A 22319-nucleotide genomic window follows, 5' to 3' on the forward strand; every position below is an offset into this window, starting at 1 on the left:
GAAAATATAATTGAACCTTTACCTCCTCCATTATCCATAATGAAAACATGAAATAGATCTAACAGTAAAAGGTAAAAATACAATATAGCTATAGAAAACATGTAAGAAATTCTATGTAAGCTCAGCATAGAATAAATAATACTTCTTAGAACATAAAAAGCAGAATTAGGTCACGCACAGTGGCTCACATCTGTAGTCCCAGCACTTTGGGAGGCTGAGGCAGATGGACTACTTGAGCTCAGGAGGTCAAGACAAGCCTGGACAACATGGTGAAACCTAGTCTCTACAAAAAATATAGAAATTAGGTGTGGTGGCACATGCCTGTAGTCTCAGCTACTTCAGAGGCTGAGGTGGGAGGATCGCTTGAGCCTGGGAGGCAGAGACTGCAGTGAGCCATGATTGTGCCACTGCACTCCAGCCTGGGTGACAGAGTAAGACCCTGTCTGAAAAATAAATAAAAGCATAACTATTAAAAAATGTGATTAATTGGATGTGATCAAACTTAAAAGCTTTTATCACCATTATGTAAATGAAAAGGTAGGTTACAGAATAGAAGATATTTCCAAAATCTGGTGAACTCTCATAACTGCACACTAAGAAAAACCTCTAATTTTTTTTTTATTATACTTTTAGGGTACATGTGCACAACATGCAGGTTTGTTACATATGTATACATGTGCCATGTTGGTGTGCTGCACCCATTAACTCATCATTTACATTAGGGGGAGGGGGGAGGGATAGCATTAGGAGATAATACTAATAAAAAATCTCTAATTTAAAAAATAATCTGCAAGACTTCAACACACACTTCACAGAAAATATATATCAACAGTCAAGGGAAGGCATTTTTAAGTTAAATTAACAGTGCAATGAAATATCATTCCATATAAACTAAGATAGCATATTTAAAAAGACTGAGAGGACAAAGTACTGGTGATGATATAGAATAATCAGAATTAACATTTTGAGTTTTGGTTATTTGCTAACATTTTCCATTACACATTCTACAGTGTCGAGTAAGGTGAGAGCTGCATCTAAAGGACTTCCCGCATTGACTGCACTGAAAGGGTTTTTCACCAGTATGAATTCTATTATGTTGACAAAGTGTGGAGGAAGTATTAAAGGCCTTCCCACAGGCATGGCATTTATAGGGTTTCTCTCCACTGTGTGTTCTCGTATGAGTAACAAGGGAAGAGTGCGCACTGAAGGCTTTTCCACATTCCTTGCATTTATACGTTTTCTCTCCACTGTGTGTTCTCTTATGAGTAACAAGAGAAGAATGGGCGCTAAAGGACTTTCCACATTCCTTACATTCGTAGGGTTTTTCACCAGTATGAATTCTCCTGTGCAGAGTGAACTGCATGACATGACAGAAGGTCTTTTTGCAGTCCTTACATTGATATGGTTTTTCTCCAGTGTGAATTCTCCAATGTGCAATCAGGGAAGACAGGCGCACAAAAGATTTCTTACACTTACTACACTCATAGGGTTTTTCTCCAGAATGAGTTTTCTGATGTCTAATGAGCTGGGCACTTTGAGTGAAGGCTCTGCCACACTCCTTACATTCATATGGCTTTTCTCCACTATGAATTCGCTGGTGATCCATAAGAGCTGAGGAATGGCTGAAGGCCTTTCCACATTCACTGCATTCATGGAACTTTTCTCCCATATGTGTAGTCTGATGCTGTGTGAGATGAGTCATCTGGCTGAAGGTTTTCCTACATTCCTTACATTTGCAAGTTTTCTCACCAGTGTGAATTCTCTCATGCTGGGTAAGGTGTGCCCTCTGGTTGAAGGTTTTACTACATTCATTACATTTATAGGGTCTCTCGTGTGGATTCTTTGATGCTGAATGAGAGTTGATCGACGAGTGAAGTATTTCCCACAATCTAAACACTGATTGCATTTCTTTCGTGTATGATTTCTCTTATGGAGAGTAAGCTGCGTATTGTGGCAGTATACATTTCCACATTCCTTACATACGTTTCTTATACATGTTATCACTCTGTCAAACTGAGATAATACTCATTAATAGCCGTCTTTGCAGATAACTCCTTAATCTCTGCACCTGGCACCTCTGAAAGGGAAAAAAATCAATGAACAGAAGCAAATTAAACTAATGTAATATACCTGTCTTTTATCTTTTCAATCCCACTTTAGGCACCTACTGAAGAAACTAAGATATCAGTTTTTAAGGTTATATTGATAAGAATGCTTATTGAAATAGGCTTTATATTGGAAACAAACTAGGGGTCCCTCATCATGAACCATGGTATATCTCTATCTGTAGTACTACTTAGCTACTAAAAAAAGAGTGAACTTCAGCTGTTTTCTGAGCTGCAGGATAATATATTAAGTGAAATGAACAAGATGCAGTGTGCTAAGTTATACCACAAGTTTCAAAACACAAAAAGGTAAATGATAGTTGGTCAACTAGAAACATCCCAAATGTCTGTCAACAGGAAAATGAGTAAGTAGAGTGTAATATATTAACACAATGGAATACTCAGCAAAACAACAACAAATAATGGACATCAATGAACATTAAAATCATTATGTTGAGTTAATGAAGCCAGACACACACCTACATACTACTTGACTCCATTTACGTGAAGCCAAGCAAAACAAATCCACTGTCATCAAAACAAGAATTTAGTTTCCTCTGAGGGCCAGGGCAGGGAAAAGTACATGAAAAATACTTGTAGGAGTGATGAAAATCTATCTTGATGGTGAAAATATCAACAGAGTTAAGGAAGCAGTGGAAGTATGGAGGAAATGGGATAAGAACTGCTGGTTAAAAAAAGCCTTAGCTTAAATACTTCACATCAAAATACAGAAACAAAAAAGTGGTAAAAATGTTTTTTTTGCATGGTTGTTACATGACGGTTGAAATTTTTTATTAATTTTTCTTTTAAAATACATAAATATAATTTAACAACTTCATGAATAGCTTGAGTCATCATAACAAACAATGTGTAGGGAAAATATTGCCTGTTTTCCTAAAAGAAAGAAAATATAAGTTTCCCCTTTGAGAAGAAAATCTATTTTTCAAACAAAAAGTCTTGGTGACTACGCTTAGTGGGCTAAGAATCAAATCTGGTTGTATTTGCACAAAATTTCAGAGACCATGCAAACACCCTGAAGAGAACCCTTTCTTGGGAAATAGAGCCAGCTCATCCATCTTCTCCCTTGCAGCATACTTCTTGTTCCTCATTTACAGAAAGCCAATAGGTATTTCCCAGAATTCCACAGATGAAGCCTGTGACTTGAAGCTGCCCAACGTCAAACTGGAACCTGTGATCCAAAACACTATCTTTCACTAATGTCCTAGTAAATGGCCTGACTTTGTTAACCTGGACCTTCATGCTCAAGATATCAATCACATTCCCATTCCCCAAAATTTCCAAAGGCAGATTACCGAGTCTGAACCACTCATTAGCATTTTCTATGCTGCGTCCTCTCAGTCCAGAGCTGTAAAGAAATTCAAAGATGACTGAGTATTCACCTCTACTTCAAGAAGACGACAGTCCCCGGATAAAGGCTCTCGTCTTCTCCAGGGAATGTATCTTTGACCCACCACACAGTGCTTAAAAGAAGACTGGTGACAGTGGAGATTCAGATTAATTCATTCAGTGACTAAATGAACACTAAAGTACAGGACATGGACTCTGAGAAGAGAGGTCCCTACAGTCCCATGTGTTGCTGAATGAAAAGACCTGAACCTTGTCCCGGTGTCACTCTTTACCACCCAAGTAAGCAAAATTAGATGTGCCCAGGACTTACAACCTATGATGTTGCAGGAAAAAAGATAAAACAAAAACTCACCTGAGACATGGCTAATGTGCACTGCGCTGGAACAGTGTCCTGAACAGTGACCGGGTCCTGGAAATGCAGAGCTAAGGAGAAGGAAGAAAACTTCAGAGACGAGATTCTCGAACCCACTGCCACCCATTTTCAACCATGTTCCTAACAAACTCCAAAAACGACAGATTTCACTGTTTAGCGAGCAGCTCTGGTTCCTAAAAATGTAACTGGGCTTTTTCCAATGCCCCAGGCGCCTACTCTGGGATAGAACCATTCACACAAAGAGTAATTTTAATAATGTCCTCTGTGTACACAAACGCCCCAACGCACTGATTACGCGCGCATTGTTGTCAGGCACCCGCCACCTCCAAACTCAGGCCCGGACGCCAGCTCTGACCTGCGCGGATCCCTGGGCCTCTGGCCATTCAGCCGGCCACTCCTCCCCGGAGCGCCTCTGAGACGGACCGCCCCGACGCAACACAAACCTCATAATGGCCCAGGCTCCGCGTGGCGCTGGGAAAATACCGCCCAAGAAAGGAGAAACGGCGACGCTGCCCACCCAGGTCTCTTTAGAGCCGCCGACCTGAAGCAGCGGCCGCACCGCGTATGCGCCCGGGTGGTTTCTGGGACTAGGCGAGGACTCGCAGTGCGCATGTGCAGCCCCACGGCCCCGCTCCCAGTGACCGGAATGCAGAGGCCTACAAGGGCTAAGAGACAAGCTACCTGGGACACAAAGTACGCGTGCGTACTGACGCCCCGTAGGGCCTCGACGCGGAGCCTGGTGGAGAGGGTTCCGCTGGTGATTGAGTACGCAGGCGTGAGTTCGGCCTTGGGGGCGTGGCTTTGTGCCGGTTGGCGGTGTTGAGAACGCTGCGCCTGCGCAGAGAATCAAGCGGGTGCCGTCTGAGGGCTGAAGCGTGTATCAGTACCAGGTTCAGACTTCGTGGGAAGCTTTAAGAGGTGGGGAAAGTGCCTATGATAATACATTGGCGTGGATATGTGCGTCGTAAGTTTGGGAAAGTGTTTGTTATGAGAGGTGGGTAGGACCATCGAGCGTCTGCTTTGGTGTATCTGATGGCCCCATTCTCTGTGAGGTTAGGCCCATTCTCCGTGAGGTTATGTGATTTGATATGTGACTCTATATGCATCTCTGTGGGTGTTTGGTTGACACTTGAGCTGTAGAGTGTGTCTGCTGTGTGACTTTTTCTTAATTGTTTAATCTTTATGAGCTTCAGTTGCTCATGTGTGCACGGAACAATATTTCTTAGCTAATAGTGTTGCGAGGATTAAGTGCTCATAAATGTGCCTGGCACAAAATAAGCAATGAATGGAGAAACTGTGCTTCAGTGCATTATTTAGATCATGGGCTTTTAGGTCATTTGATTCTACTTTGTCATTGTTTTGAGCTATTTACCAACTCACATTGTGGATCACTGATGGCAGTTCAAATTACTTCTTGTTTACACAAAAGTAAATTGGAGGAGGCTCAGTTTACTTCCCTCCTCCATCTCCATTTGGGAGGAGACCGGTTTTTGCCTCTTTTGCTGCTGCATATCATTTTAATTTTAATTTTTTTTGTTTTCGTTTTTGTTTTGTTAAGAAACAGCATCTCACTCTATTGCCAACACTGAAGTGCAGTGGCACCGTCATAGCTCACTGCAGCCACGACCGCTTGACATCCTGGATTGAAGCTATCTTCCTGCCTCAGCCTCCTGATTAGCTGGGACTACAGGTGTGCACCACCATGCCCGGCTAATTTTTTAAGTATAGGTGAGATCTCACTATGTTACCCAGGCTGGTCTCAAACTCCTGGCCTCAAGCGATCCTCCCACATTGACCTCCCAAAGTGCTGCAATTACAGGCATGAGCCACTGCAACCAGCCACTTTAATATTCTTGATCTATAAATGTGACTTTTTTTCGACTCGGGGAAGGGTTCTCTTATGAGTTGGTTTTAACACGTCACCAGTTTTTCTCATTAATGAGTTAAGCAAAATCTTCAATCTGTGTATTTTGCCTATTACAGTGCCTTGTAATTTTTTCCTGATAGCTGAATATGATGTACTTGGTAAAATGAGCTGCATGATAGGTCTTTAGTAACATGGTGATAAGATTTGGTTGTGAGAGGAGAAGTGTCCTATAGTCTGCAAAAATAATATATAAACTTAGGCATATTAAAATTTTAAAGAGTTTATTTAAGCAGATAGCAGTTCATGAATTGGGCATTGCCAGACCACATACAGCTTAGGGCCTCTCTGAAGAGGCATGAGGGAAGGGCTTTTACAGGCTGAACTCAGAAACAAGGCAAAGAAAATACTTGATTGGTTAGAGTAGAGCCTTATTTGGATCATTCCAGTAGAAAGTCAATAGTAGGAGGTTAATTGGTGGTTTCTGATTGGTTAAGGCCAGTTATACTGAGTTGGGTTTGGGTTTGCTTAGGTTAAGAATTCAGGCTACTGGAGCCACCTCAGCCTAATGGCCTCCCAATTAATGGTTTCAACAAATCTTAATGGTAAGGTTTCTTTTTCTTTTTTTTTTTTTTTTTGAGACAGAGTCTCACTGTGTCACCCAGACTGGAGTGCAATGGCGCAATCTCGGTTCACTGCAAGCTCCGCCTCCTGCCTCAGCCTCCCGAGTAGCTGGGACTACAGGCATCCGCCACCACGCCCGGCTAATTTTTTGTATTTTTAGTAGAGACGGGGTTTCACCATGTTAGCCAAGATGGTCTCGATCTCCTGACCTCGTGATCCGCCCGCCTCGGCCTCCCAAAGGTTTCAGTCTCTTATCCTGAGCCCAGAGGGACTATGAATTTCACAAGTGCTTCTCAGTAAAACCCTTTCCCCTTAAGTGGGACAGGATGGCAAGAGGAGACCAGAATTGTTTATTTTCCTTCTTCCAGGTCATTTGGACACTGATAAAACCCCAAGACGGTAGGCTCTGATAAAATAGTTTCTCTCCAGAGCATTGAACAGAATGCTGTGGTATATTTCAAAATGGCTACTCTTCCTCTTCCCCTGCCAGAACCAGCTGGGGACTTTCTCAGATCTTCACTGTGAGAACCTGCTAGAGTCCTTGGAGATAAAACTCACGAAAGTGTAAAGATAGCTCTATGGCAAGGTCTTCTTGGAGTTTTTAACTCTCAGACTTAACCATATTCAGCCTCCAGCAATTCATCAATTACAGTTCAGGTTTTCCTAACCTTGTTCTGGTTCCTGCAGAGGCACAAAGATTTGTGCTTGTGAGTTTCTGCTCTGGTAAGTTATCATTCTCTGTGTCTGCCTGTCTCCAACTTTGGAGGCAGTAGCTTGCCTTGTGACCTCACTTATTTGACAGATCTAAGAAGAATTGCCGATTTTTCAGTTTGTTCAGCTTTTTATTTGTTGTTAGGATGGAGTGAGGACTTCCAGCTCCTTGCTGGACCAGAAACTGGAAGTCGCAGTAATATCTTTAAACATGTTCACTTTTGTATCCATATGAGACTCATCTTTTTTTTTTTTTTTTTTTTTTTTTTTGAGACAGAGTCTCACTGTGTCACCCAGGCTGGAGTGCAGTGGCGCGATCTCGGCTCACTGCAAGCTCCGCCTCCCGGGTTCACGCCATTCTCCTGCCTCAGCCTCTCCGAGTAGCTGGGACTACAGGCGCCCACCATCACGCCCGGCTAATTTTTTGTATTTTTAGTAGAGACGAGGTTTCACCGTGGTCTCGATCTCCTGCCCTCGTGATCTGCCCGTCTCGGCCTCCCAAGGTGCTGGATTACAAGGGTGAGCCACCGCGCCAGGCCGAGACTCATCTTTTAATAGCAGGTAGTGAATGTTAGCTGCCTAAGCCTTTTAACCATGTTGTATAGGGAAACTGTGTGTCTATTGTTGAGGAAATAAAAACAGAAACTTCCTGCCAACCCAGAAAACCTCGCTACAAAGGTAGAAGGGAAAGAAAACAGTTTTATTATTGAATAAGCATTACACCAGAATCCAATATGTACCATAGGCAGTCTGCTAAAGAGATTGCTAAGACAGAAATCTCATCTTTTTCTATAGCCAAACAAATACATCTCATTATGTACATTTCTCAAGATCAACAATAATTAGTCAAGTCGTAGGAATTGGAGGGCCTCCACTACCAACTGGAGGGCCAAACCATGACTTTAAATGAAGTAATACATTCTGATAAGAACAAAGCATTCTTGTTTCTGTGTGATGTGTCTGTTCTGTTTCTAGGAATGGATGTTTTCTTTTAAAAATGGTTTATTGAAGTATCATGTACCTATCTTAAGTGTACAGCATGATGATGTGTATGCCCATGTAACCATCACCTAGAAGGTAAAGAATATTTCCATCACACTGGAAACTTCCCTTGAGCTCCTTCCCATTCATCACCCCCTTAGAATAACCACTATTCTGATGTTTATCCCCATAGATTCATTTTGCCAGTTCTTGGCCTTCTTAGAATAGTATGCAATATGTATTCTTTTGCATCTGGCTTCTCTTAGCATAATGTTAGCAATTCATATGTGTAGGGTATATGTCAACAGTTCTTAGTAGCATTCCATTGCATGAATGTACCAGTTTAGTTTATGCATTCACTCACTAATGGACATCCAGCTTGTTTTAAGTTTTTAACTGCTGTGAATAAAGCTGTATGAACATATGTCTCTATGGCCATGTGCACTCCCTTCTCTTGTAATAGAGGTAGGGTCATGGGATAGTTGTGTGTTTAATTTTTTAAAAAACTGTCAGTTTTCCAAAGTGGTTGTACCATATAACATGTTCACTACCAATGTGTGATAATTCTAGTCATTCCACATCCTTTCCAAGATTTTATAGTGTCTTTCTTTAAATTGTAGTCATTCTGATGTGTCTGTAGTAGTATCCTGTTTTCTTAGTGAAGCAAAAGTAATATCAATAGACAGTCTGATTTATTATTGGCCTACAATAGCTGAAAACTATTCTATTTAGTTCTCAACTTTCATGAGTAATAACATGAGTTCATGTGGTAAGCTGTCTCTACATTGCTTGGTTCAAAAAGTCCTGCAGAGGACCACTGATCTTTAAAAAGTGCTGTCACCCTTCAGGTTCTCTGTCTCCTCAATCTATTCTTTGCCTGACTTAAGGATTTTTTTCCTGCCCAGAAGCTCTCCAGCAGTTCATCCCCTCATCCATGTTCTAGCTTTACTGGATGGATGGATTGCCTGTGATGGGAGGGGTTGCTGCAGAGGTCTCTGAAATGCCTTTGAGACCTTTCTGCCATTGTCTTTGCTGTCAGCTCTTGTTTGCATTTTACTTATGCAAATTTCTCTAGCAAGTGGTTGCTTAGCAGCTCACTTGAATTCTTCTCTTGAAAATAGGCTTTTCTCTTCTACCACATGGCCAGGTTGCAAATTTTCCAAACTACTATGGTCTGCTTCCTCTTTAAATAGAATATAATTTCCAACCTTAGGTCATTTATTTGCTCACACATCTGAACATAGGCTGACTTCTCATCCAAAAAATGGAGGCCTAACACAAATGGAAAATTGTCTTAAATTGCTGAAGAATAAAAAACACTTAATGCTATATCCTATGAAAATATCCTTTAAATATGAGGATAAAAATCAAGGTAATCTTAGAAACATGCAAAGCTATGAGAATTTTTATTGCCTACAACCTACATGACAGCCAGTTCTAAAGGAACTCCTTCAGTCTGCAGGAATCCTAGTGCAGGTCCAGGGATAAACCTGAGAAACAGTAAAGTAGTATATATAAAAGACAACATTTTCCTTCCTGATGGAATTGCTGTAAAACGCTACTGACTCTTTAAAGAACAATAACCCCATAGGCAGTTTTTATACTGTAGGCAAAAGTAAAAATTATAAGAATTGCGCAAAGGATATGGGGTAAATGGAATCAGTTATACACTCTTGGTTTTCTCCTCACTGAGACTGAAGAGGAAATTAATGAATTTTACAATACGTGAAGCTCAGAAAATTAACTTTCCCCTCAGGGCTTAGTATAAGGTAGCGCCCCCTGCCCACCCTGTAGTGGAACTTACAGAAGGATATTAACAGCCTGTGCTCCTTCTGTGCTCCGTGAGCCTTATCTATACTCCCCAGTTTCACATTCCTTGGAGCTCTGTGAATTCTTGCTTACCTCCCCAGCACAGCTGCAAGGTCCTAAGATTGGTAAGGATATGTTACACAACCATGTATTCCCAAGGATGTAAGACATGGAGTAACAACTGCCTTTCTTCTCGCTTCTGTAAGTACGCTTCCTGCATCATGTAATTCCCACCGCTGACTGTTTAAAAGGTGGCTGCTCTCTTTGTTCGGGGCTCAGACTTTCCTGGACGCTAGTCCTACTGAGCCAGGTGATCACCTTAATAAAGGCTCTCCTGAACTCTGTTCGGTCATTCCCATCTCTGATTGTCCTGCTACAAGACAGTTATCAAATCCTCCATCTGCATAACTCCATCAGCAAACCCTGCATTTACCTTCTGGGACAATGTGGTACTTTCCCTATATCTTTCTCCCTGTCTCATCCTTTCATCTATTTATTGCATATCTTAAAGTAGATGTTTTTCACCAAGTACACACTGGTATCTGGTATTAATGAGGCTGTCAGTAAATAATATTGGCACCACAGAAAATAAGTGTTACGTCTATTCTTTGTCTTTTCCCAAATACTAATCTATAAATTTCTTTAGGTTGTGGCTTGAGGTCATCATAATCATTACCTTCTTCCCAATCCTGATTCAAATCTTGACCCATAATAGGTGCTTAATACCTAAACATATGAAGGAATAAAGAATAGATGCATATTCTAAGTTAATAAATAATCAGGAACAAATACATGGAAGGATCAGTACTGCCAGTTTAAACACACACAAACTGTGCTTCAAACGTCTTGCACTATTTGCCAATAAACACAGTCTGGAGCCAAAGTTCAAGTTGGAATTTTTTGTTATAAATTGTTTTATCATAATTGTTTTACAGTCATAATTGTTTTACAGAGCTTGGTCTTGGGCTATTTTTGTTACTTTATTTTTTAATTTATTTTTTCCAGTATTTTCTTGTATCTCTACCATGTTTTAAGCATCAGCCAAGTCAGTGTAAAACAGTAAAAATTGGAAAAAAAATTGACATGATCTTCAAAATCATGGAGTATTCAGTAAAATAAATGAACCTGACAGTAAATAAGCAAATAGAAATATAGCACAGTATTAATACAATGTGACATTGTAATATTAGAACATTTTGATAATACTGTTACTACCACATCACCTAAGACATTTGGAGGCAGTTTTATACAATTTTGATAGTTTTGGTAAGTTTTGATTTAAGCAATAATCTATCATGAGAAAAAGTTCACACTTACTGCCCAGGGTTACTCAATGCTAGAGGCTTCATGTGGAGCTTCCGAAATTATGTATGGGGACCCGTGGAGCTGTCAATTGGGAACAGAATGCCCCACATCATGATTACTATCCTCAATAGAAAAACCACGGTGGGTTTCATATGTCAGTGTCACACCCACATTTCCTGTGAAATACAGGTGCCGGTTTACAGCTAAGGTGCTTTCCACATGAGCATATTAATGTTGGGGGCCTCCAGTTTTGGGGATGTAGCCAGGATTTACTTGAAGGCTGAGGATTTCCTGGGGAAATACGAGAAACATTGTCTTGTATATGACACAGTAGATTGGAACAAGATTTTCTAATATGCATAGTTTAGGGAATTGCATTTTAACTCTGTCCCTAAAACACAGTCATTCAGCCGTCAAAAAGTGGTCCACACTGACATTCCATTATTAACTCACCTTGGCCTTGGAATTGCAGAATGAGTTGGGGAAGAGCTGAATGGGAAGGTGGGAGGTATAGAGGTGTGGGCCCTTCTGACTCTCTAAACCTGCTTTCTTCCGTTTAACTTCTATCCATGGTGAATGATCCCTGGGAACAACAGATTGGACCCAACTAGGATCTCCCTTGGAGTAGATCAGACTGATGATCTCCACCATCCAAATGGTTCCTGAATAAAAAAGAAGAAGGTGTCACCTACTTCAATATGACGTCTTAAAGACACTGTTATTTCAGTGATAATGCCCCTGTCCATCAATCCAACTGGTGTTTTCATTCCTCATCTTACTTTGTCTTAAGTGCATTCAGCTGATGCTTTATTCTAGAGATACTGTCCTTTTCACTTTTATGTGGCCATCTTTACCCTGTTTTGTCATAAAACTCTTTTAAAAAACCAACTTTTAAAATGTTAAATTGTGGCAAAATACAAAAAATTGACTGGCTTAACCCTTGGTAAGTGTCCAGTTCAGTAAATACGCACATTATCGTGCAACCATCACCACCATCCATCTCCAGAACGTTTTTCTCTTTGCAAAACTGAAACTTTGTAAACATTGAAAACAACTCTTTCTATTCTCTTCCCATCAGCTCCTTGCAACCACCACACTACTTTCCCTCTCTATAAATATTTCTACACCAGGAACCTCCTGTGACTGGATCACACAGTATTTATCCTTTCATGCCTGACTTTTACTTAGTATAGTGCCCTCAAGGTCCATCCATGTGGTACCATGTATTAGAACTTCCTCTCTTCTAAGGGTGACTAATATTCCATTGTATGTATAGAGCACATTCTGTTTATCTGTTCATCCGTCGATGGACACGTGGGCTGCTTCCCCCTTTGGGCTGTTGGATGCCTTAATACTCTTGCTCCCACTGCTCAATATCATTTTATTTATTTATTTATTTTATTTTATTTACTTATTTATTTATTTTTTGAGACAGAGTCTCGCTCTGTTGCCCGGGCTGAAGTGCAGTGGTGTGATCTCAGCTCACTGCAAGCTCTGCCTCCCGGGTTCAGGCCATTCTCCTGCCTCAGCCTCCCGAGTAGCTGGGACTACAGGCGCCCGCCACCATGCCTGGCTAATTTTTTTTGTAGTTTTAGTAGAGACGGGGTTTCACCGTGTTAGTCAGGATGGTCTCGATCTCCTGACCTCATGATCCGCCCGTCTCGGCCTCCCAAAGTGCTGGGATTACAGGCATGAGCCACCGCACCTGGCCTCAGTATCATTTTAAAAAGAGCAAAACTGTCATGTGCAGCCAACATGGAGGGAACTGGAAGAAATTGTGTTAAGTGAAATAAGCTCAGTCCAGTAAAACAATGGCACCAAATAGTCTTAGTACACAGAATAGACCATTGAGCTACTGCACACATGCACTTGCTAAATATTACAATATTTTCACTCCCATTTTCCCACCTCTCACATTCTTTCTCTAGTTACACTGTAGTATCCGTTACACTTGATAATCCCAGCTTCCCTGTATGTGCTTCTCCACCAGCGCGCTCTGCCTCAATGCATGACACCAACACATGCCTACTATTCTTTACCTGAAACCTCAGGCATATGTATGTGCCTTCTTCCTCATCTATGCCTAATATATGGTTCTCAGCTGGGGTAAACTGTGCCCACCTCAAGGGAAAATTAACAGTGACTGCAGACATTTTGAGTTATTACACTTGAGTATGCTACTGACTCCAGTGGGCAGGGGCCAGGGATACAGCTAAACATCCTACAATGCACAGCACAGCCCTCTTCCCTCTGAAAATGTATTATGTGGCCCACATGTCCATAGTGTAATAGATCGAAACACCGCCATCTGGCAAAGACGTTCTCCTCGACCAGACTTGACTTAGGCTTCCCTGAGCCCTGTTCCTGACTAGGCCTGGACTTGGGACGTCTGTGTCCATCCTGGCTGCACCCAGTTTCAACAAGGGTAATGACAATCCCCCCATCCTTGATACCTGATCCGGATTCTCATCTTCCACTCTTAATGTCTAAGTCTTTGGCCTGCCTTTAGCAAGGATTCTGCTCTTGATACCTAATCAAGTTGCTCTTTGTAATTTCCCACCCACTGACTGCCTTACTCTGATAATTGTCTACAAAAAACCAACTATCATTGCTATATTCAGAGTTGAGTTGGGTCTCTCTCCCCTGTTGCAATTGTGTTGAATATTCTTCCTCACCATTTACCCAAGCGTCAGAATACTTTTTCTTTTACATCTAACAATCTCACATTCACGCTCAGCATCTAAGGATAAATGTTTATTTTTTCACCGAAATTCCTTCAATAGTCAGTCCCCTCTAACCATCCTGCATGATCACTTAAATCTGCCTTAGCTTCTGTGGGATCTTATGTCTCTCTATGTCTCTACAATGCCCCAGTAATCACATTCATTTGCATTATGTTTAATTATCTGGCTTAATCCGTCTCTCTGAGTAGAAGTTTTGTCAAAACACCACACTATCGGCACCTGTAGTCCCAGCTACTTGGGAGGCTGAGGCAGGAGAATGCTGTGAATCCGGGAGGCGGAGCTTGCAGTGAGCTGAGATCGTGCCACTGCACTCCAGCCTGGGCGACGGAGCGAAACTCCGTCTCAAAAACAAACAAAAAAACCCCCACACTATCCACCAAAGCATACCCAAGCGCAGGGCATAAAGAAGGCACTCCATCAGTATCTTCACCCCATCCCTTCCTCAGTTTCAGGTCCCACTTCCTTACCTGACTTTGGGTAAGAAAGTATAATGACATCTTCATCCCACAACACAACTTCATCCTGCAAACATCTCAGGTCTGTAAAATTATTGCTGGGAAAAGGAATCCCTTCAATCCAGATAGATTCACCAGCCATCTAAAAAAACACCACAGGCTTCCCAGGTTCGTATTTGTTGTACCTGTGCAATCTTAGAGGCACCACTTTTCTTGTTCTGCGACAGGTTAAGATGCAAAGGATGGAGAGATTGGGACAGAGCAGCCTAAGTTCATTTTGATACAGCTTCGATGACTGGAGGATTACCAGGCTTTTTGGTCTGGTGCTGATAGGATTAACGACATGGACACATGTGGAGTAGTTTTAAGAGTGAAAAGTTTAATAGGCAAGTAAGAAGGAAGAAAGAAGAGAACAGCTCCCCCGTACTGAGACATAGGAAAGGAACAGAGATAGACCCTGTGCGCAACAGAAAGACAGTCCGTTATATCGGGAGGCTGGAGGAGGCGGTATCTGGTTTGCATAAGGCCCAAAGGATTGGTTTGACCAGGTGTATTATTCATGTAGCCTGGGAGAAACCAGGCCCTCCCACCATAGCCTTTTAATATGCAAATGTGGGTTGCCATGATGGTTTGAACACATGGTGTTACTTGGAGGTGGCCATCACACTTTGCACAGGTGGTAACAAGGAGAAGACGGTGGGAATCACCATATTGAGTGGACTCAGTTTCTAGTGGCCAGATTCGCACATCAAAGCTTGTCAGCCCGGCCCTTGAAGCCGCCTTTTTGGTTAGAAAAGAGATTGTTTGGGGATCATTTCTTATTATAGGAAAATCTCCACCAAGAACCTTTACCCTTACTGTATGCCTAAAATGATTTCTTAATAACTCCTGTAATATCCTCCCCTCAAAGAGAATTAAACCTAACTGCCGTTAGGGGGTGTTAGATGATGATTCTTTCTGGCTACTGTCTGCTGAAAAGGGGCGTGTGGTGGTGGGGGACAGCAGTTGGGCCTTCTCCTGTGGTTGATCTAAGGTTCTCAAAAGAATGGCATGTCTATGTGTGGCTCTGCTCACAGCACCATTTAAAGTTTAATTGCTTCTATTAAACTTTAATGTTTTATTAAATAAAACATTTAATAAAATATTAAAATATTAAACTTTAATTTAAGGTGAAAAAATATAAATTTTACAAGAAGATTTAAAATGTAGGGTTAGGATACAATTATTAAAATTACCACCGTTAGTGGGGGGCCCTATATATATTTTTTTTTTTTTTTTGAGACGGAGTCTCGCTCTGTCGCCCAGGCTGGAGTGCAGTGGCGCGATCTCGGCTCACTGCAAGCTCCGCCTCCCGGGTTCACGCCATTCTCCTGCCTCAGCCTCTCCGAGTAGCTGGGACTACAGGCGCCCGCCGCCACGCCCGGCTAATTTTTTTGTATTTTTAGTAGAGACGGGGTTTCACCGTGGTCTCGATCTCCTGACCTCGTGATCCGCCCGCCTCGGCCTCCCAAAGTGCTGGGATTACAAGCGTGAGCCACCGCGCCCGGCCAGTGGGGGGCCCTATTAAACCATAACTGACAGAGTTTGACACCTTTTAGTTACACCAATGGATTGCAATACTGGCTTGCCTCCACTAGATGTCGGTGTACATTACCAGAAACGTTAATATAGAAGTAACTTTTTCCTAGAGAAAAGCAGACATTTCCCCCTTAACCTGCCGTTAGAGAATAACTTTAGGCCTAGGCCATTTTTACAACTTGCAATATGATTGGGAGAAATACATTATTGGGTGGCTAAAATAACTTCAGCGTTAATTTTGACAGTTCCTTTCCTTTATTAAAATCTTTCATGACTTTTATACACCTTCTTACAACATCTTCAAACTTTTTGGTTTGTCCTAAACATCCTTTCTTTAAACAACCAGTTATTTCCCTTTAGTACAAGAATTTACCATACAAAATCCTTCCTTATATAAAATCTCTTCCTTTATACCCTTTTCATGGTGTGTATCATATTACCAACCTTTAGTAAAGTCTTTTCAAACTTAATGATAGTATAACTTTCATGCTTCTTATCCATAACTATTAGTCCTGCTATAAGCAAAACAACCTTGACTAAATTTTTCCTGCAATTATTAATCCTGTTATAAGGATGATAATCAGGCAAAATATTACAGCAATTAGAATTTTACAACCAGAATTCCACATTGGGGGTGCCACAGTGTTTAGTTCTATTGCAAATAGTAGCTTGACTAGAACAATTTTTGCAAGAGTGGCATAGTAAATAATTTTCATTTAAAACTTTGCTTGCCAAGATATAACATGTCCCTTTGGGGATTTACAAAGTTACAAATGTGATTCTATGAATAATTAAATCTGTCGGCCGGGCGCGGTGGCTCACGCTTGTAATCCCAGCACTTTGGGAGGCCGAGGCGGGCGGATCACGAGGTCAGGAGATCAAGACCACGGTGAAACCCCGTCTCTACTAAAAATACAAAAGATTAGCCGGGCGTGGTGGCGGGCGCCTGTAGTCCCAGCTACTCGGAGAGGCTGAGGCAGGAGAATGGCGTGAACCCGGGAGGTGGAGCTTGCAGTGAGCTGAGATTGTGCCACTGCACTCCAGCCTGGGTGACAGAGTGAGGCTCCGTCTCAAAAAAAAAAAAAAGAAAAAAAAGTATGTGATAAGGTAGGAGTGGGACTAAGATGTGTAGCCCTCACTCAGTTACTTATCTTTTATGATTTTCAGCTTAAGATCTTTTTTTGTTTTCTTTTTTTTTTTTGAGATGGAGTCTTGTTCTGTCGCCCAGCCTGGAGTGCAGTGGCCTGATCTCAGCTCACTGCAACCTCCGCCTCCCGGGTTCAAGCGATTCTCCTGCCTCAGCCTCCTGAGTAGCTGGGACTACAGGTGCCCACCACCACGCCTGGCTAATTTGAATTAGTTTTTGTATTTTTAGTAGAGAATTTATTAGAGAATTTAGTAGAGAATTTATTGCAATACTGGCTTGCCTCCACTAGATGTCGGTGTACATTACCAGAAACGTTAATATAGAAGTAACTTTTTCCTAGAGAAAAGCAGACATTTCCCCCTTAACCTGCCGTTAGAGAATAACTTTAGGCCTAGGCCATTTTTACAACTTGCAATATGATTGGGAGAAATACATTGGGAGAAAAACACTGTGGCACCCCCAATGTGGAATTCTGGTTGTAAAATTCTAATTGCTGTAATATTTTGCCTGATTATCATCCTTATAACAGGATTAATAATTGCAGGAAACATTTAGTCAAGGTTGTTTTGCTTATAGCAGGACTAATAGTTATGGATAAGAAGCATGAAAGTTATACTATCATTAAGTTTGAAAAGACTTTACTAAAGGTTGGTAATATGATACACACCATGAAAAGGGTATAAAGGAAGAGATTTTATATAAGGAAGGATTTTGTATGGTAAATTCTTGTACTAAAGGGAAATAACAGGGTTTCACCATGTTAGCCAGGCTGGTCTCGATCTCCTAACCTCCTAATCCGCCCGCCTCCCAAAGTGCTGGGATTACAGGTATGAGCCACGGCGCCTGGCCAAGATCTTCTATTTCTTCACACTGATATTGAGGACATTCCTCCAGACTGTCAGGGGTGGCTTCCTCAGCTTTGCAGGCTTTGGCTTGATTGTGATGTATTCACAAGTTGATTCCTGTAACTTTTACTGCCCAAGGGGGTTGAGAGAACAACAGTGTAGGGCCCTTCCTAGCTTGGCTTAGGGAAGGTGACAGAGGTGAGGGTTTTACTAACACCAAATTTCTTCAGTTAAATAGAGGTGGCTCCTGCTGGAAGTGAGCTGGAGAGGTTACATGCTTAACCAATTTAGAGGTTTCCTGCCTGAAAACAATTTCTGAGCACATGGATAAGTTTTATCCTTTCCCAAGTGAAAAGCTTGGTGAAGGATTTTAAGAACTTTTCATTGGCTGGAGGCTGGCAAATAGAGTTTGCCATCCTGACTGTAGCCATCCTGGGGGCTGAAAAGTATGCCCTAGAGAAGTAGCCTATTCTATTGTTGCAGGGGAATACTGAGGTTTAATTTCTCTTACAGAGCCCTTTTAGATTAGAAGGGGCTTGAAGTGTGTTAATACCTTGAAGCTTTCATGCCTTTGACTTAGCTGCCTGATCAGCTAATTTATTTCCTTCGGCTACCTTGTTTCCTTTCAATGTTCCTTAAAATGCACCCCTGCTATTTTTTCGTGGAAGAAAAACTGAAGATAATAACCTGCTAATTTCCTGGCGATATTTTATAGGAGATCCATTACTGGTAAGAAAATGTCTTTCCTTTTAAATGGCCCCAGCATGAGCATGGAGAGCTATGAAAGCATACTTGGAATTAGTGTAAATGTTAGCTGCCTTTCCCTTGCTTAATTTAGGTGCTCCTGTAAGAGCTATTAGCTCAGCTAATTGAGCATTTGTGCCTGGGGAGAGTGACTATTGCTTATCCTGCCTTATGTACTTCTTGCTTTACCGGCTGTCAGCTAAGAGCTCCCCCTAGAGGACAGTGATTCTGCTACATTATGTGGGCTGTAAACAGTTAAATTATTTCCTAGGATTAACTTGGACGCTTTTCTGACTAGTAGAGCTGTCATGACAATGGCTTGCAAGCATGTGTCAACTAAGGTTGAGAAAAAGATTGGATTAGCCTTTTTCCTGAGATGCCCCTTACGGTTGTGCTCTGGGGAGAGGGGAGGTCTGGATTAGAGAGGAGAAGAGAGAGAGAGACTAGCTCTAGTGTTTGGAAGGAGGTTTACTTTCCTTCCTTTAATTTCCAGAATCATCTGGAGCTCCTGTGCTATAATGGCAGTTTGAACCGCTGGAGCCAAGATTTGAGCCCCGGGACCCATCAGTCCTGCTGGACCATACGCGAGACTGGTCCTGAACCCAGTGACCTCTGCCTCTGGGGGCAATTCCATCTCCAGTGGTTTTTGCCACAGGCTGACAGGGTCAAGCTTGCTTCGTCTTGCTGCCTGGGCAATCCTTAAAATGCCCTGGCATGCCACATCAATAGCAACTAGCAGATGCACCTTGGGGATTCTGGACGTTGCAAGCCTGCAAAGCTGCTGCTAGAGCCTCTGTCCTTCTCCTGAGCTTGCTGTCTTTCTTTTGGGCCTCCTCCTCCTGGTCCATATTATTAAAGACCGAAGTGGCCACTGTCAGGAGGTTCTCTAAGGTGCTGTCTGGTCCTGTACCTTGCTTCTGTGGTTTCCTTCTACTATCAGGAGCTGCCTTGTGTAATAAACGTGTCCTTCAGGATGAGCTGCTCCTCAACTGAATTAGGGGATATGGAGGTGTACTCTATCAGTGCTCTCTTAGCCTTTCCATAAAGGCTACAGGATTTTTATCTGGTCCATTATAGACAGTTTAGAGTTTGATACCCAACCTTGTTTTGACCTTAATTGACTCTCCCTTAGCTTGAGAGAGCCAGACAGACTCCATCTTGGCTCCTTCACTTACAGCCCCTTACCCACCCCCTTCCTCAAGGACTTAACTGGTGCAAGCAGTCTCCCAGCACATCCAAGGATGCAATTAACTGATAAGATACTGTGGCAAGCTGTATCCGCAGTTCCTAGGAATTTGCCCAGTTGATAGCACCCAGAGCCCCCGCATTTGTCTCCGGTTGATAACACCCAAAGCCCCACGTCTATCACCTTGTGATGGATTTAAAGCCCCTGTACCTGAAACTGTTTGCTTTCCCATAACCATTTATCCTTTTAACTTTTTGCCTGCTTTACTTCTGTAAGATTGTTTTAACTAGACTTCCCCCACTCCCCTTTCTAAACCAAAGTATAAAAGAAAATCTAACCCCTTCTTCATGGCCGAGAGAATTTTGAGCACTAGCCATCTCTCGGCCGCTGGCTAATAAAGGACTCCTGAATTCGTCTCAGCGTGTGGCATTTCTCTGTAACTTGCTCAGTTACAACAAGAGTAATTGAGGCCGGGCGCGGTGGCTCACGCCTGTAATCCCAGCACCTGTAATCCCTCGGCCTTCGGAGGCCAAGGCGGGCGGATCATGAGGTCAGGAGATCGAGACCATCCTGGCTAATGTGGTGAAACCCTGTCTCTCCTAAAAATACAAAAAATTGGCCGGGCGTGGTAGCAGGCGCCTGTAGTCTCAGCTACTCGGGAGGCTGAGGCAGGAGCATGGCGTGAACCCAGGAGGTGGAGCTTGCAGTGAGCCGCGATCACACCACTGCACTCCAGCCTGGGTGACAGAGTGAGACTCCGTCTCGGAAAAAAAAACACACAAAAAAACAAAAGAGTAATTGAGAGGTTTGGCCTTGGTTTTCTGTAGGCCTTCTAAAATGCATATTACAAAGTGCTTTATCTTCCACTTATCCCCTTGGGTAATGGGGTACCATTAGGTCCCAAAATTTGGTTGATATCTAAAGTTTATTTTGCTGTACAACTCTGGTTTTTGTGGGGTTTTTTTTCTTTTTTTTTTTTTTAGAGTCTTACTTGCTTCTAACACAAAAAAGGCCAGGTTTTCCTTCAGGCAACTCCTTTATGGAGTTTGCGCTTGCCTCCAACAGGAAAGATGAGGTTTTTGCCCTGCTCCCCTACTGGTAGAGAGCAGGCTTCAACCTGTGACCCATCATCCCTAGATAAGTAACTGAGTTGGAGATTGTCTTGGCCAAAGAGAAGAGTAACAACCAGCTGGTCTTAATTTCTTGTTACCATTAGAGCACTTCATAATCATATAAGTTGTGTGATCATTTGTTTTGCTTAAATGTTTTGTTGTTGTTTGTTTCTGTTTTTGTTGTTGTTTTGCTTTTTTTCCCCATTGGGTTTTATCAACTCTACCTTTTTTTTTTTTTATTGAGCAAAGGTTTTTTCTTCTCAGCTGACTGACTAATGTTTTCTTCATTTACTTCTGCTGTCCTTTCTCTTGCACCCTCTGCTGCATGAGGAACATAACATAGTTTATAATAGTCTGAGTTTCCTTAAAGAAAATGGAGAAGGTGCAACTCCCTTGGGGGAGACACCTGTTTTTCCTTATCAAACCCCAAAAGTGTAAACAGAAAAGTTCATCTCAGCTCTTAAACTGCTTGCTTTTGTATTGTGTTACCTGATTTATTAACTAAAATAGTTATCGCAACAGAATTTACTCATTGGGTTTTAAAGAAGTGTATAGTTTAGACAGAAATGTCATTGTTTACAAAATTTTTTTTCTAAGTGCACTGTAAAAACATCACATGGTCTAGCCTCATCATAATTCTCCCTTTTTGGAAACCCAGCATTCAGTGTGGGTTTCTGCCCAGAGCTCAGAGAGCCAGTTAAAGGATAGATAATTCTTATCTAAATAAAATTCGTCTCCTTATACAACCCTATGATAAATTTTTATAATTTTATGTTTGATTTGGCATCCCTCTTTAATCTCCTTCTAGCACACCAGACTCTTTCTCTCCATACTTTATAATGCAAATTTTTCTATTTGATTTTCACCTGAGTTGTTTCCTTTACTATGCAAATTTAAGGCTATTTAGCTGACAACTGCCTAAGGTTGTGAAACAGGTTACCAAGAATCTGAAAATCTATGATAGGAAAAAAGAAGGTTTTTGTGAATTGGTGAAGATGTACTTCTTTCCACATGTCTAATATATCTATGTATTTATGTGTTATGTAAACAATATTTCACTAATGAAAATATATAAAAGAGCTCTGATTAATAGGCTTAAAAAACATGTACATCAAATACTTTATCAGAAAAAGAAAAGATACTCAAATGCTTTTTCAAGTTTATGTGACTTAAGTAAATCTTTAATAAATAAGCTAGCATTAATATTATTATTAAAGTAATATTAGAAATGTCTGAAGAATTGCCAGCATACATTTTTGTTTGCATTTTTTTTTTGAGATGTAGTCTCGCTCTGTTGCCCAGGCTGGATTGCAGTGGTGTGATCTTGGTTCACCGCAAGCTCTGCCTCCCAGGTTCACACCATTCTCT

General features: G+C 41.7%; 1 protein-coding gene across 1 annotated transcript; it reads right to left on the reverse strand.

Moving 5' to 3' along the window:
• Window positions 1-620: 620 nt before the first annotated feature.
• LOC100595116 (zinc finger protein 883-like) lies at window positions 621-14481 on the reverse strand. The gene is given in 7 exon segments (XM_030819972.1): window positions 621-1833; window positions 1836-2024; window positions 2027-2077; window positions 3826-3896; window positions 4364-4680; window positions 11594-11802; window positions 14352-14481. Coding segments are annotated over 7 exon segments (1818 nt in total). The 3' UTR covers window positions 621-982.
• Window positions 14482-22319: the final 7838 nt, after the last annotated feature.

Source organism: Nomascus leucogenys, chromosome 10 (assembly GCF_006542625.1).
Source record: "Nomascus leucogenys isolate Asia chromosome 10, Asia_NLE_v1, whole genome shotgun sequence".
Lineage (NCBI taxonomy): Eukaryota > Metazoa > Chordata > Mammalia > Primates > Hylobatidae > Nomascus > Nomascus leucogenys.